This window comes from Ammospiza caudacuta, chromosome 12, assembly GCF_027887145.1.
Source record: "Ammospiza caudacuta isolate bAmmCau1 chromosome 12, bAmmCau1.pri, whole genome shotgun sequence".
In the NCBI taxonomy this organism is placed as follows: Eukaryota; Metazoa; Chordata; class Aves; order Passeriformes; family Passerellidae; genus Ammospiza; species Ammospiza caudacuta.
Genome location: NC_080604.1, coordinates 10,057,116 through 10,071,998, shown reverse-complemented (window position 1 = coordinate 10,071,998; position 14,883 = coordinate 10,057,116). Strand labels below are relative to the sequence as shown.

The 14,883-nt window shown below is 36.9% G+C and overlaps 1 protein-coding gene across 1 annotated transcript in view; it reads left to right on the top strand.

The window, feature by feature from the left end:
* Positions 1-14,883, top strand: part of ERC2 (ELKS/RAB6-interacting/CAST family member 2) — a 318,526-nt gene that overhangs the window by 13,895 nt on the left and 289,748 nt on the right. The window contains exon 3 of the mRNA XM_058812979.1: positions 3,397-4,193. Coding sequence (XP_058668962.1) covers positions 3,540-4,193 — 654 coding nt within the window. The 5' untranslated portion in view covers positions 3,397-3,539. The remainder of the gene's footprint in view (positions 1-3,396; positions 4,194-14,883) is intronic.

The window sequence follows — 14,883 nt, the reverse complement described above, 5'->3', positions numbered from 1 at the left end:
TCCTGGCAGAGAAAATATGAGCATTGTGTTCTACATCACCTTTTTATTTTTTTTTTTCTTTCCTATTTTGCTTATTTTGGTTTATATGTGGGGAATTGTATTGTACTAAACATAAACAGTTTTAGACAGTTTGGAATCAGATTGATAATTTCTGCATTTAACTGTCACCGTATATTGTTTGGGGAGGTTAACTCTACAGAAGAGGTTTCCTTAAAGCTTTTGGTACTTTTACAAATGTTTGAGCTCTTGGCTCAATGTTAATATTGGCAAGTAGTTGTGCAAAGCCATTAAGTATTTGGCTGATACCCAAACTTCCTGCTGACTAGGTGATTCAGGCCTCAGGAGGGGACACTAAAAGCCTAAATCATCCCTCAGCATGTAAGAGTGTGTAACCAGTGAAAATCAGAGCTTATGGGGTACTGTGGATACAGTATTGCAAGCAAACTCTGTAGTTATGTCCAATGTAGAAGCAAGGATTTGGAAACTAAATTGAGTGAGATCTTTTAGTAGCATCCACATCAGAATCCTATGCTCCAGGTTTCTCAAAAACAGGAAGCTAAAAGACAATTAAAGTGAGTTGTCAGACTTGAGCCGGGTGGGTGACATGAGCCCGTGATGTTGCTGTGTGCAGACTGCAGGAGATCAGGTGGGGCAGGAATGTGGAGAAGGAGGCAAGCTGAAGTTCAAACAGGTGTTGGGGGCACTTTGGCATGAATGGTATCAGGTCTGCTGGGGTTTTCAAGGCTGGTGAGAACATGGGGCGGTGTCTAGTGCCTGCCCTCATGCCCCCAGCTGAGAATGCATGCTTAATTTTCCTAAAAGGATCCACATAAAATACAGTTTTGTTTGCAATGCAGAATAATAAACTCATAATTATAATGGCTAATTTTACATCATGTACATTAAAGGAATTTCTTTAAAATAAGAAAATACTGAGCCAAGCAGGTGAGCATCTGGATTTTTTTCTAGTAGTAATCTGATTTGGATTTTAAAACTCAACTCTTGTAGGAAAATGTGTGTAGTGGGTCTGCAGTCTGTCAATACCAGACTGAGTGAAGCTGGGTGATGTTTTTTCTCAGAGTAGGCTTTAGGGGGGATATGACCTTTGAGACTCCTTTGTCCTGGCTACTGCAACACCTACAGCTTTGGTAAAGAATTATTACTTGAAGGTATTAGTATTCCTTCCTCCTTGTCCAATTAAAATAGCAATATAAAATAAATTTACCTTTCAAAATAGAACTGTCTATATCTCACCTGTCCACTCTCAGTTCAGCTGGGATGGCTCTGTCAGCTGGTTCTGTGGGAAGATGGGATCTCTCCTCTCTCTTTTCTCCAGACAGTAGATGATCTCTGTGGGAATTGTTGAGGTCCTGAGGCTGGTATTGCTTCTTCATGTCTCCAGTTCCTGATGTGTTGAGACACACAGTAAATCTTCCTGAAGCTAGGAAGGCTCCATGTAGAAGCAGTAGAGAGCAGAAAATGATGTAGGTGCTTTTTCTCCCCTCTTTCATAAAGCAGTGGTGTCTGGCTTCTACTGTGTCTGAGACTTCCCAGCCATAAAGGAAGGCTCCTGTTTTATCCTTGAGAAGTACACACATTGAAAAGGCATGTTTTTGTGTGCTTGCCTTTTTCTGTGGTTGCAGGAAAGCCAGTCTGGATAATTCAGGTTGTAGAAGGAAACAAACTAAAGTTCTTAGGGTTTCTCCATTTTAATTTGTAAAGTCAGGATTTTCAGATTTTGGTCTGTGAGCTGTCCTTAGTAGCCTGTTAAAGTAAGAAGATCAAGCATATCATCAGTGTGTTTGTGTTCACAGCACAGAGGTCTCTATTTTGATTAGAATACTTCTAGGGAAAAAAAAAAGAAATTGAAAATGCTGTGGAGGTAATAACACTTGTTGGTGGGGTTTTTCTTCTCTTTTGCTGTTACTTTCAGAATTTTCCCAAGCTTATGGAAGTTACAATGTTCAATCAGCATTGGAACATTGTTTAAGAAGTTCAGTGAGAAGTTAGCCTGCCTTTGGATAGGGAATGAGGATCCTTTTTTCAGTAGGGCTCACTGGTAAGCACTGGAGTGCTAAGCAAGATAAGTGTTCTCTGATATGAGATGAGAACTTGCAAAAATTTACACGAGTTGAGAAAAGAGAGACCACAACTTAGAAGCTCTAAAAGGCAAAACAAATACCTAAAAATACATATCAGAGACAAACAGAAGGCTAAGTAACCTATTAAGTGACTCTAAGCAAGAAGTGTACTGATTTATCAGTCTGAAAAGGGAAAACAGCATGGACATGATATGAAATATTCTGTACCTCTGCTTCTGAGGATGAGCAAATTTATATCCAACCCCACCACCTGGCCATGTATCATATCTGCTGTATCTAAAAATATTTTATTGTGTGCAATTTAAATTGATACTGGCATTTCCTGCTAGCAGCATTTCTTTTTCACCACACCAGAGTGTAATGTTTTTTATGGAGTGTTTATTTTGTTTTGTTTGTGTTTTTTGTATTGAGTGAGCAAGAGGGTGGGGTGAATTCTGTCAATTCCGAAGATTTGTTGTTGCTTTTGCTCAGGATCTGCCAGGAGCCAGTGGAAGGAAAGTGATCTTCAGCTCTGGTCTCATGGGAGATTTGTCTATGAAGGAGCTGTGGAACTGTTTTAGGCAACCAGAAAGATACAGGGATGGATTTCTCGGAGGATTGATGAGTTGCTTGGCCAGAGGATGGCTGGCACTTGAGAATTAGAGGAATTGTTTTTTTTTAATTGGTCAATATGTTGAAGTTGAGACAGCAGAAAAGCTGCACAGAGTCTTGTGGGGGAACAAGGTGTGGGTCATCTCTTGAAAGCTGCATGACAGCTGAAAAGAGGGGCAGATGTGGACAGTGAGGTTAAAATGCCAAAACTTGAAAAAGTAAATCAACAAGATTGCTTTATATCTCTGTGCCTTGGGAATGAATTCTGGAGGCTTTAAGAGGGTAGTTCTTTATGCCAATAATAAATATTTTTCTTTATATAAATTTCATATTGTCAGTCATTTAAATGACAAGGTAAGGTATGATATGTTATTGTATTGGGCCCATGTTGTTCATTCCAACTTAATTTCAAGCTGAAGCTTGTTAAACTTTCTAGTAAGAAAGAAATTAGGTGTTTTATTTTGATTGAAATTAGTTTGAAAATGCATTTTTAACTAATTATCCTAAATATAAAATGTTTATAAAAATAGATATTATATATGTTATATATATATATAAATATATTAATATTATATATAAATATTTATAAAATAGATTTTATTTTTGTAGTTATTACTCTGGGAAGTTGTTTTTTCTGACATAGTGATTACTTCTAAATTTATTTTCCAAAATGAAAACTTAATTTTATAATATTTTTTTTCAGGTCTGTCTTGGGAGGAAAACCAGATTTTGCCTACTGGAAGAATGCAGTGAAACTGCCAGTGTTTCTAGCCGGAATTCTTAATTGAACATCCAACTTTAGTGTTACTGGTTTCTTACTAAATAGTACCTCAAAGTAGAAGAGAAATGTATGGAAGTGCCAGAACAATCGGCAGTTTGGAGGGAAGTCCCTCCAGGTCCCCCCGCCTGCCGAGGTCGCCCCGGCTGGGCCACAGGAGAACCAGCAGCGGGGGAGGGGGGGCAGGGAAGACGCTGTCCATGGAGAACATCCAGTCCCTTAACGCGGCCTATGCAACATCTGGACCAATGTACCTGAGTGACCACGAGGGTGTAGCTTCTACTACTTTCCCAAAGGGCACAATGACTCTTGGAAGGGCTACAAATCGAGCTGTGTATGGTGGCCGAGTCACGGCCATGGGGAGCAGCCCCAATATCGCTTCTGCTGGACTGTCGCACACGGATGTCCTTTCTTACGCCGACCAGCACGGAGGGCTGACCGCATCCTCGCACCACCACCACCACCAGGTTCCTTCCATGCTGAGACAGGTTAGGGATAGCACCATGATAGATCTGCAGGCTCAGCTGAAGGATCTACAGAGGGAGAATGACCTTCTCAGAAAAGAACTCGACATTAAGGACAGCAAGCTGGGGTCCTCTATGAACAGCATCAAAACTTTCTGGAGTCCTGAGCTAAAGAAAGAGAGAGTATTGAGGAAGGAAGAAGCAGCCAGAATGTCAGTTCTTAAAGAACAGATGAGAGTTTCCCATGAAGAAAATCAGGTAAGTAATTATGAAGGTTTCTTTGTGTTGATTTACAACAAGCACTTGATGTTTTGCTTTTGGTACCGTATTCAGTGCTGGCACAAGTTTGATGTTTTCCACAATAATTTTATGTCTTGGAATATCTGCTTCTCACTGCTAAACTGCAGGAAAGCACACTAACAAGAATCCAAATGCAGATTATAATTTCTTTCATGCAGCATCCCTTCACATTTTAGATGGATAAAACAATTGCTGTTACCCTTTCTTTTATGTTTGAAGTTTGCTCTAGGGTTTTTTTTTATTTTTGTCTAAATGTTGTCTTGGCAACATTTTCTGAAGAGGTAAATGAGCCCTTTTTGAAAAAGTGTAAATAAATATCCAGAGGCATATTTTGTTTAAGCTGTGCAGGGAGTTAACAGTGTTAAAGTTAAAAGAAGATAAATCCTCATATTCAGCTTTCTGTAGTTCTGCATTACAGAATGAAGTTTTCAGTAACATTTCAGAGACCTGCATTGTAGTAAATGAGTATCTTGTAAATTTGTGTTTCAAATACTTTTATTCACATTGTAACATTATTTTCCTGAAGTTATAGAAAGATTCAAATATTTTAGTCTGAATGGATAAATCTGTGAAGTCATAATTTGAGTCTTTGCTATATCAAATATACAGCTACATATACAAAGCATATAAAACAGTAGCACAGAATAGATAAAAAAAAATTATCCTTCCTTTCTCCACACACTTTTTGGCTTCTGGTCTTATTTTAAAGCTGCTCCTTTTTAGACCATCTGTTAACTTTATCCAGACAAAAACACAGTCCTGTGTTTCTCTCACTTCCAGATTCCAAATCTAAACTTCTTTGCTGGCAGGCAGCAACAACTGAGATTTTTAATTTACTTCCAAGTTTGTGATCAGTTAGAGCTTCTCAGCAAACTTTCCACCTTTAGGCATGTCATGAACCTAAATATCTATAGAGCTGGCAAGTCTATTACCAGTTACTTCAGTGGGAAACTGAAGTAGGAAACGGGCTGGGTTGTCACCAGGAATTCAGTGCAGTGAATTAATTTATTACTGTCTTGTATAACTTTTTGTATCCAGACTGACAATAGTAGTTGCTGATTATTTATTTATAGCAGACACACTAGGATGCTGCTAGAACCAATATTAACAAAAAAATGCATGGTGGAGGTTCTGTTTTTGAAAAACTTTGTTGGTTAGATACTTTAATGGTGGTAGTTGGTATCACCTTAAAGGGAGAATTCTCCTAATAGACTCTGTTTCTTGTGGAAATGTCACATTAATATCTTATACTGACTTTTGGAATTTGAATCTGGTGTTTAGAGACTTTGTCACACACCAGTGACAATTCTGTTTTGGTTTTCCCCCCTAAAGTCTATTTAATAGATAATAAAATAATCTTTGCTTATCTTGAGGGAAAGTAATTTAGTAACTCAGTTATGAGTTCATTCATGTTGTATCTTTTTGACAACCACTTAATTTCTTGTAACAGCAAACCTGACAAAAGCAATGTGTTTTGCTCTATGTGTATATTTAACATGAGTCCTCCCTCTCTAATGCACAGAGGTTGGGTAGCTCTATTCCATTGCTGAGTGTCCAGACATTCACAGGAGAGGCCAAGGACACAGTGGTATCCCCAGAGAGTGCTCCTTGTGATCCAGCTGCTGTTTCTTTGTGCTTCTTAACTCAGTGAACTTTAAATTCAGCCAGTTTCTTTTGGACCTGTTTAAAATGCCAGTGTTTATAGGCTCTTAGAGCCTAACATACCTGTGAGGAACCACTGTTTGCATTTGGTTTTTCACTAGACTTTGGCTGCTTTTGCAAGGATTTCCTGCTCCTTGTACTGAAAGAAGCAATAAAGAATTGATGTCTGGTGCCAGTCTCAGTGCCACTTAGGACTTTACAGTGCCATCATCACATCCCTCCCTCAGCTCTTTTCCAGGCAGCAGCATCTTACCATGTGTGATAATTCCTTGTGAAACAGTAACATGATGTTTTGCAGACCTGTTAAATGTTTGGGATTTTTTTTTTTCAGGCAAGGGGGACCAAAACATCTTATGTTTTTGATAAGGTGTAAAATGAGTGGTGTTGATGTTGTAGTGTTTGCCTTTTTATTCTGTATTTCTCTCACAGACATTCTCAACAATTAGTTTGTTCCTTTCAGTTTTGGATGCCTTTAATTTTGCTGCTACTGAGTACTAAGCTAATATCTTAATGGAAATATTTATCATACCTAAAAAATACCTCACCATTCATTCTGACCAGTTCAGATCCCAGCTTGTTATGCTTAAAGGTAGGATTATTTTAACTTGTGTGCCACTTTTATCCCCCTGAATTTCATCTGCCGGCCCCTGACTATTTGCTTAGTCTTATAAAATTCTTCTTTGCAGTTGGCTTTTGTGTTTACTGCCATGAATAACCAAATACCATGAGGAAAATCAGTTGTCTTACTGATCACCCTGTTCTTTGGGCGGCTCAGAAGTGTCAGTCAGCACAAAGCACAGCCACAGGTCCCAGCAAAACTCCAGGGGTCTTCTGCTGGTTTTAGGAGTCAACCAGGTGTTTCTGCTATTTCCTCTCTTGTAATCAAATATTTGTATATAAAAGTACCCATTCTCTTATGTAATTGCTGTTTTCTTGTAAGCATTTGGAGAGGAGCTTTTCCCAAGGAGTGGCTTTGGAAGCCCAAGCTGGCTGTGTCAGCTTGTCACTCTCATTCAGGAGGCTATTGATTCTTGCAAACAACTGATTTAAATTAGAATCATCAAAAAGCTGTATTTTTAAAGAACAAAAAAGGTGATGTGCTCTATCACATCTATCCTAAAAGTGTTCAGTCTGTCCTTGTGTGTCTGAGGTTTACTGGCTTATAAAACTTGCTTGAAAAAGGAGTTGTTTCACACTGAAACACTAAAAAGTGTTTTCACATTGGCTGTCCATGATGGAAGTGACCCTGCCTGAATTTCTGGGTCTCCTAGCAGAGTTTGTGAGCTCCTTCCAGGAGACTGGAGAAGGGCAAGTCTGCCTGCCAAAAAAGAAGTGAAATGAGAGAATGAGCAAAATGTTTCATATTTTTATAGTGGTTTCTGAAAAAGTATTGCAAAACCCAAAGAATTATTTTTAAGCTGTATTTTTAAAAATAAGCTATTTCTAAATATAGAGATGGGAAAATTGGAACTTAAACCAGCACCCAATATGGATTTATCAAAAATGATGTCAAAGACATCTGATTTTTCTTGGATGACAGGAAAACACACCTTATGCATAATGGAAAAACAGGAACAACATAGTGATGTTAAGAAAACATTGTCTCCAAAGCTTTCCCTTTAGTGAGTTGGTGGGAAGCATATGACAGGAAATTGCTACTACATGGTGAAGTGTTTGATTGGAAGCCTGTGTCAAAGGGTAATTATCAGTGATTCATGGTGGAATTGGAAAGGTTTCCAGCAGGATCTGGTAGGGATTTGTCCTGTGCTTGAGGCTTTCACCAGTGTCCTAAAGGATGGATGTGTTATGCATCCAAATAATGGCAAGATTGGGAAGGCTTAAAACCATCCTGGAAAGTAGCATTATAAATGAAAATAAATTTGCCAAATAAATGAATTAGTTTGAAATGGTAGGATCTGTTTCAACAGGAAAATTGATAAAATTAAACCTTTTGGAAGCTAAAGGGGATCCATGAGGAAGTTGATGGACAGCAACTTGGACATTGCTGTTTTTCTTTTGAAAATTGTTATATTTCTGAAAGTGTATGCTTTCAGCACCTGTACTTTTATATCATAGCCCACATTTAGTTGGCTTTTGTTATTCATGTTCTTTGTGATATTTTTTCACAACATAACTGGAATTATTTTATATATGTGCATGCATATTTTATACATAGGGGCAGAAAGTACTCTACATGTTTTTAACTATTTTAAGTAATTCTTCATCTTGGAGTTATCCATTTACAATGTCTCAAACAGAGATTTTGCTTTTTTTCCCCTAGGTAGGTAGTTATTCTCTCTAATCTGGCTTGATGAGAAGCTTCTAATTGTGTGTAATGTACAGGAGAGTGAGTGTGGAAGGTTTCAGTGGACAGCAAAAGGCCATGAGCTGGGAAGTGCTGGGAAGACAAAAGACATTAATCAGCAATATTCATTTCCAAGGTTGTTGCCTGCAAAGAGGGAAAACTAATTTATTGCTTTGGATTAGCTGCTTCTAATACAATACATTAATGTTTATCTGTTTATATGCTGCTTTTATGGCATTGCAAAAAGTGAATCGCTGTGATATTTCTTAAAATGCATATTAAGTCCTATTGCACAAAATAAGCCACTTTTACTTACTTAAAAATGTACTTATTTAATACGTAATTAATGCGAAATGGACGCTGTGTGCCATGAACAGTGGCTCATTTACAGGCATGGCATGGTTATGTTGGAAATAAATGGGTGAGTGTGATCCTTTTTTCCCTTAAAAAAACCCCAGGTAATTTTAATTGACTTAATGTGTTCTTTGAGAACACATTACAGATTTTGATCTTTTGAAGTTTAGTTCCTATCCTGATACTGCAGGAATTTACTTCAGATTAATGAGATGGAGAGAAGAAAAAAGGATAGTGAGCAGTTCCTCTGAGGTTTGTAGTTCTGAATAAAAAATTTTCTTGAAATAGTTTCTCCAAGTAACTTTTGTCCATCTGTCGCAATGTGAATAACTCAGATGCTGCAATTAGCAGAATAGAGCTGATAAAATAATCAGTACAGAAGGGAATGTGTATTCATGAATTTAGAACTGTGAGTAGCTACTCAATGTTATTTCACAATGTGCTCTTCATTTTCACTTTGATTCATGACAAGAATCTAAAAAGAACAATAAGAAAATATACTGACAAATATTCTGAAACGGCGTTTCCTGTCTTTGTACTAATTAAAATATCTTCCTAATAAAATATTGATTAGGCTAAGGTATAAATTATTAAAAAATTATTTTTTCATATTTTGTTTATGGTCTTTGAAATTCTTCTAGGTTGATTGTAGTGGAATACACAGGCAGTTGCCAGCACTTGGGTATTTAGTGTGAGTTTATAGATGGGCATTGCCTTCCTTAATGGGTGAAAGTATGCACTTGATTACTGGTTGGAAAGGACTTTTCATTGTTTGTTAATACCACTTGTGGTCAGAGGAGGATTTTTTGGGTACAAATATTTTTCAGCCCATCTTATTGTGTAAATGTCTAAAACAACAGGGATTTTGAAGCTTATTGTGAATATTAATGAAGTTCAATGGTTATACAACTCAAAGCTAGGAATCTGAGGACTGGAAATGTTGTGCTTGTGGTTTACCATACTACCTGAGGTATGTTTTCATATGAATACTCTTAAAAAGAAATTGGCTGTGTTTTTACTAAATGAGTCTCTTCAAAAAAAAAAAAATACTTCCAACATCAAATTTTAATATAGTATTTACAGCCAGTGAAAGCTTCTTAAGGTGTTTTAGGGTGATTCTGTAAAGCCAGTAGGTTCATCACACCCATTCACCTTGTTTTCTGTTTTTCACTGTACTGTTGTTTACTGCTTTCTTCTGCTTTTTAGAAAATATTTGTTTTGACCTGCATGCATACTTGTTGATTTTAACTTTATTTTGCATGTTTCCACTGTTTTCTTCATGTAAACTCATGTACATTGATGGCAATTTAGGTAAGTGCAAAATATTCTTCTTTACTTTGTTTATAGAATGCAGGAAAGTGCTTAAGCATTTAACCACATGGAACAGATCAAATGGTCATTATCTGAATAGCAAAGAAGAATGAAATCAGTGGGTTTTTTAATAATATTCCCAATAATAATGGCTGTGAAATGGGAAGAGGCTGAAACAGCAGGACTGTTCTGCTGAGGAGGGGTGGTGTGTAGTGGGTGAGGAACAGTGAATAAGCTGGGCCTGAAGGGTGTGTGTTGCCTTCTGTTGTTACTGATGAGGAGCAAAGGCTCCTGCCTCTGGTGGTGAGCAGAATTTCATAAGGAGGGAGCCATGATACTACAGGTAAACAAGGAAATTTTGATGGAGTAATAACCTGAAAGTGCTTGAGGGTGAATGAGGGAATTTAGTTACTTTTAACCTTTTGTCTCAAAAAGTTTGGTAAGTATTGAGCTAGAAAAATGAATAATAGGAATGTGACTCTGTAACCTGAAGCTTTTTGGTGCTATTCCGGTTTAGGTAGTAGTATTCATGTATACATTAAAAAATAGAAACTGATAGCTTAAACTGTATGAAAAGTGTATCACATGTTAGTGGTAAATTGGAAAGGATAGTAATAATAAGTTAGACCCTTTGGGGCATTTTTGAGGCATAAAGAGATCTGAGGAAAGTAGTTTTTGGTTTTGTTCTGTTGTCCCAGTATTTCAAAAGAGATAAGGATCATGAATTGTAGTCTTTAGAATGCACTGTGTGTAGCTGTCAACTGAAAGAGTACAGTTTTATTTAGAACAGGAAAGAAGTAATGAAAAAAAAGTAATTTCTTTCTCATTTTACATTTTTAGTCTTTATTAGTAAAGTTTCAGATGTTTTCCTTCCTTTGGTCCTTTATCTTGTATTTTCTGATGGTTATCCCCAAATAATCTAACAGGCAATTGATAATGCCACACTCAATTAGCCTGCAGTACAGAACTCCTCCTCTGGGCTGCTTCTGAGAAACACAACCCTTTTGGCTGTGCTGCAAAGCATTATATTTATTTATTTTATATATGCATACAATTTAGAGATAAACTTGCCTGACACTTCCTAACCTTTCTCTTTTCTGTTATATTCCTGAATTCATAAGATGCATTTCAGATTGTTGTCAGGGTATGGGCAGCGTTGTGATGGTGACTTAACCTGCTGGTCATTGATTCAATTTTCGCCTGAGTTTTTGCATGTCTGGGAGTTCTGCTTGGTCAGTGCCATGCAGGGTCAGATTTGGGCTGTTTGTCATTTCCTCTGTTGAAGGTGTCTGGCATTCCTGACTATGGAGCTGTGTATTCCCTGGTGCTAGTGAGTCACTTGCTAAAGCTGTCAGCTGCAAGATAATATTTGTTACTTGAATTTATTGCTGGAGTGTCTGTCAGCTGAGGTGGTAAAGAAACCAGGATTCAGGAACCCTTGGCATATTTTATAAGGAATAACTTTGGTTCAAGTTGGATTGCTTGTGGCAGTAGCAAATAAGTCTTTTGAATCTACTAATTTTAGAATATTTGGCTTGTGGGATGGGGAAAATATTTAGTTTCTGAATTTCCTTAAGCATCTGCCACAGGATAGTTATTGCTATTACTCTTGGTGTTGGAAGATGACAAAAAAGCTAATGAAACATATGTTAAAAGAAAGCAGTAGATTTCATGTAAATATTCTTTGTGCCCTGAAGGAAAAGGAATAAATGATGAATTTGCCTAAAGGAACATCACTGAGGCAAATCACTGTGAATATTTCAGTGTTAGAGATGCAGAGAATGCTAAGGTCTTGTAAGGTCTGTGTTCCATTCTCATCTATAATTAATGAGAGGGTGGGGCCTCATCACAGCCATTGCTGTAGCAGAAAAGCCAAGGTCAGCAGAACCTTCAGGAAAAGCACAAACACACGTTGGGGTGCAGCTTCAGAGCAGCAGCAAACCCTAAAACAAGGCCTGCTTTTTGAACTCACTCAAGTTCCCATTTAATTGACTACAGCATTAATTGCGTACAGTCCAAGTCTCACTGTAAAAGCCTGCACTTAAATTGAGAGAATCACAGGAAGAGGCAGGGAGCTGTGCTTCGAAAATTAGATCTTTTCTCTGTATTTTGATTTCAGCTGTGTAAAAGGACATAGCTTTTGCAATGTGTAGGTAGAAAGGCTGAAAGAATAGTCCTGTTAGTGTGAACTTTTTCTTGTGTCTGACATGAACTTCCAGGTACCTAGTTAACTGGTAGAGCATAATAATAGTCTTAACTAATTCTGTGAAAAAATGCCTGAATATTGTGGTATAATATTTGCATACTCTGGAAGGTGGAGATAACTAGTGGGTTATATTAAATCATGATGAGCTAAAGCATAAATAAAATGTGTCAATCCAAACTTGAAGAATTAAGCTTGCAATCAACATGTCTGTAATAAAAGCCTGCTGCTCTATTCAGGTGTATATGTAATTATGTACATGTGTAGATTAAGAAATCATACATAAGTTGTGATAATCAGACTGTTTTACATTCAATGGTCACTAAATTTCTTACCTGAGTGACAGAAACTAAGCTGCATCTTGAGGGAAATCAAAATTCCCAATTACCCTTTATTTGGAAGCCAGAATTCTTTCCGCATCATTCTGAAAATGTACCTTTTTGTCAGCACAGTTCTCTGGGCTATGGAGTATGTGCTACCTATTGAAAAATTGAGGTTTATAGTGAGCTTGATGTGAACATGAATACATTTAGGTACATATTATATTGTCTTATCTGTTTAAATATATATATATTGTGAAAAATCCAAAGTAAACGCACAACTTTTAATGTTTCTGATAATTAACATTGTAATGAAAATTACAATAATACTCCTGGAATGATACTACAATACTCTGGAAATCTGAAGTTCTTCCTAAAAGATTTGTTTTCAGAAGAACATTGGGTTGTATGCTGGTGTAAGTTTTGCTAGTAAGAGTGATTTGGCATGTTTCTTCATTGCTGGTTAACAACCACTGCTTCCTATGTCACTTTCTATAGATAAAATTTATTTTAGTTTTATATTATTATTTTAGTATATTTATTTTTCTATTTCTAATGTAACTTGTACATTCTTAATTTGGTTGAAATAAGGGAATGAGTGAGCTGCATAATTGTGTATGAACGATCTGGTACTTTCCTTACACTTCAGAGATATTTTTGTCTTCATGTTCCCTGGTGCAGTAAAGGAAGGAAAGAGAGAGCTAAGGAGTAGAAAACACAGAATTTGCTGAAGAAGGCAAAACCAGGCATTCTTCATCCTGTTCAGGCATCTCATCCCCTGAAGAGGGAGAACTGTCAGACTGAGAATTTGAGCAATTAGATGAGGACACTTGTGATAGACTTTTCCAGCTGAATGCACTGCACTGTCCTGGCTGCAGGACTCCAGAATTAACAAGCATGCCAGTCAGGCAAACTCCAAGGAAAAGTATTTGTGAGTAACATTTTACAGAAGAGATTTTTTTTCTTAAAGACCTATATAGATGTAACAATAAAACATGAATTGAAGGCAGCAGTGATCCCATGTTAAATAGGGTGAGGCTGTTATCCAGTTCAGGTCTTGTATAAAGCATTGCCTCTCTGTGCCTTGGTGGCTAAACATAGAATCAAGTATTAGAGGAGAGGTTATGGAGATTTACAAGAAAATGAAATCATCGTTAGGAATACATTTCTCCTGCTTGTTTCATCTGGAGGGTCTCCTTTTTTACGAGTCACAGCGGTCTCAGAACAAAGTGGTAACTTGATCCAGTTGGAAACTTTATTTGAAAACCAAATTTTGTTCCCAAGTTTTTCTAGGTGTTCATTTGCCACCTATGTCCAGTTGAATAGTTACCAAACATGTGAGGTAGAATCTGCTCTTTATTTGATAGTCCAAAAGCTTAGTTCAAGATAATTTGGAGATAAAATAGATTAAAAAATTAGTGCCATTAACTAATTGAAATATTAATGTAAATATTTTATGGCAAATTTTGTTAGTGTTGCATTATTAATATTTCAGGTATTTAACATATCTTAATTAAAAGCCAGTTGAAAAAGTAGAGTAGTTTGGATATAGGAAGACACCTTTGCTTCTTACTAAATTGGTCCCAACTTCTAGAATTATTTTTTGCAGGTGCCTTTCCCCCATCTTTCTCCCCATCATTTCCAAAATCACTTTATTTCTGTGCCAGCCAGCAATTGTTCACGTTCTTCTGCTTTTTTTCTTAAGTCAGTGTCACAGTTGGGGTACTGCAGGTGTTTCACACTTGCATTGCTGCTTCGTGACACTGTTGGACACTGATGATGTTGTGAGTGCAGTGACCAACACAATTTGCCATTGTCTTACTCTCTCTTTGGCAGGTCAGGAGTGTGTTTTAGCTCTAATTGTGTGTTTGGTTTTTGCCCTGGACACTTTATTTTCAGATGTCCATAAGTATATTTTTTAAATTCTATCTTTATATAATCTAATAGGGTGTGGTGTTTTTTTCCAGTGTCTTACTTAAGATCAGTCTTTTCCTACTACTGTAGAAATATGCTGTCTTTTTTGGGTTTTTTGTTGTTTTTTTTTTCCTAATCCTGGCTTAATAGTGTCTGCAACAAACTTCACCTTTCAAGACCTACTTTCATCATACATTTTTTTGTAGAATTAAATAATCATCTGTTTTTAATAATAATCTTAACAGATGAGGAATTCTAAAATGTGCAAAAACAAACAGTTTTTACTGCAAAAACTATGGTAACTCTATTTTGCTATGAATTTCCTTTCATTTTATTGATTAACTTATTTTTGCCAGATGGTAGAAAATTCAGGAAAACACATAATGAGTTTTGCTGCTGTTTTTGTTTTTAATTCAGCTCACAAAAGGCTACTGGCAGGATTATGTGTGATTAAGAAGAGTGAGTCAATTTGTATAAACTCCTTATTTATACCATTTACACATCTTGCACATTCAGTGTTATTGCCGTCTCCTCTGTTATGCTGTTCAGCTTTGACTATGCATTTTCTTTGACTCTTAA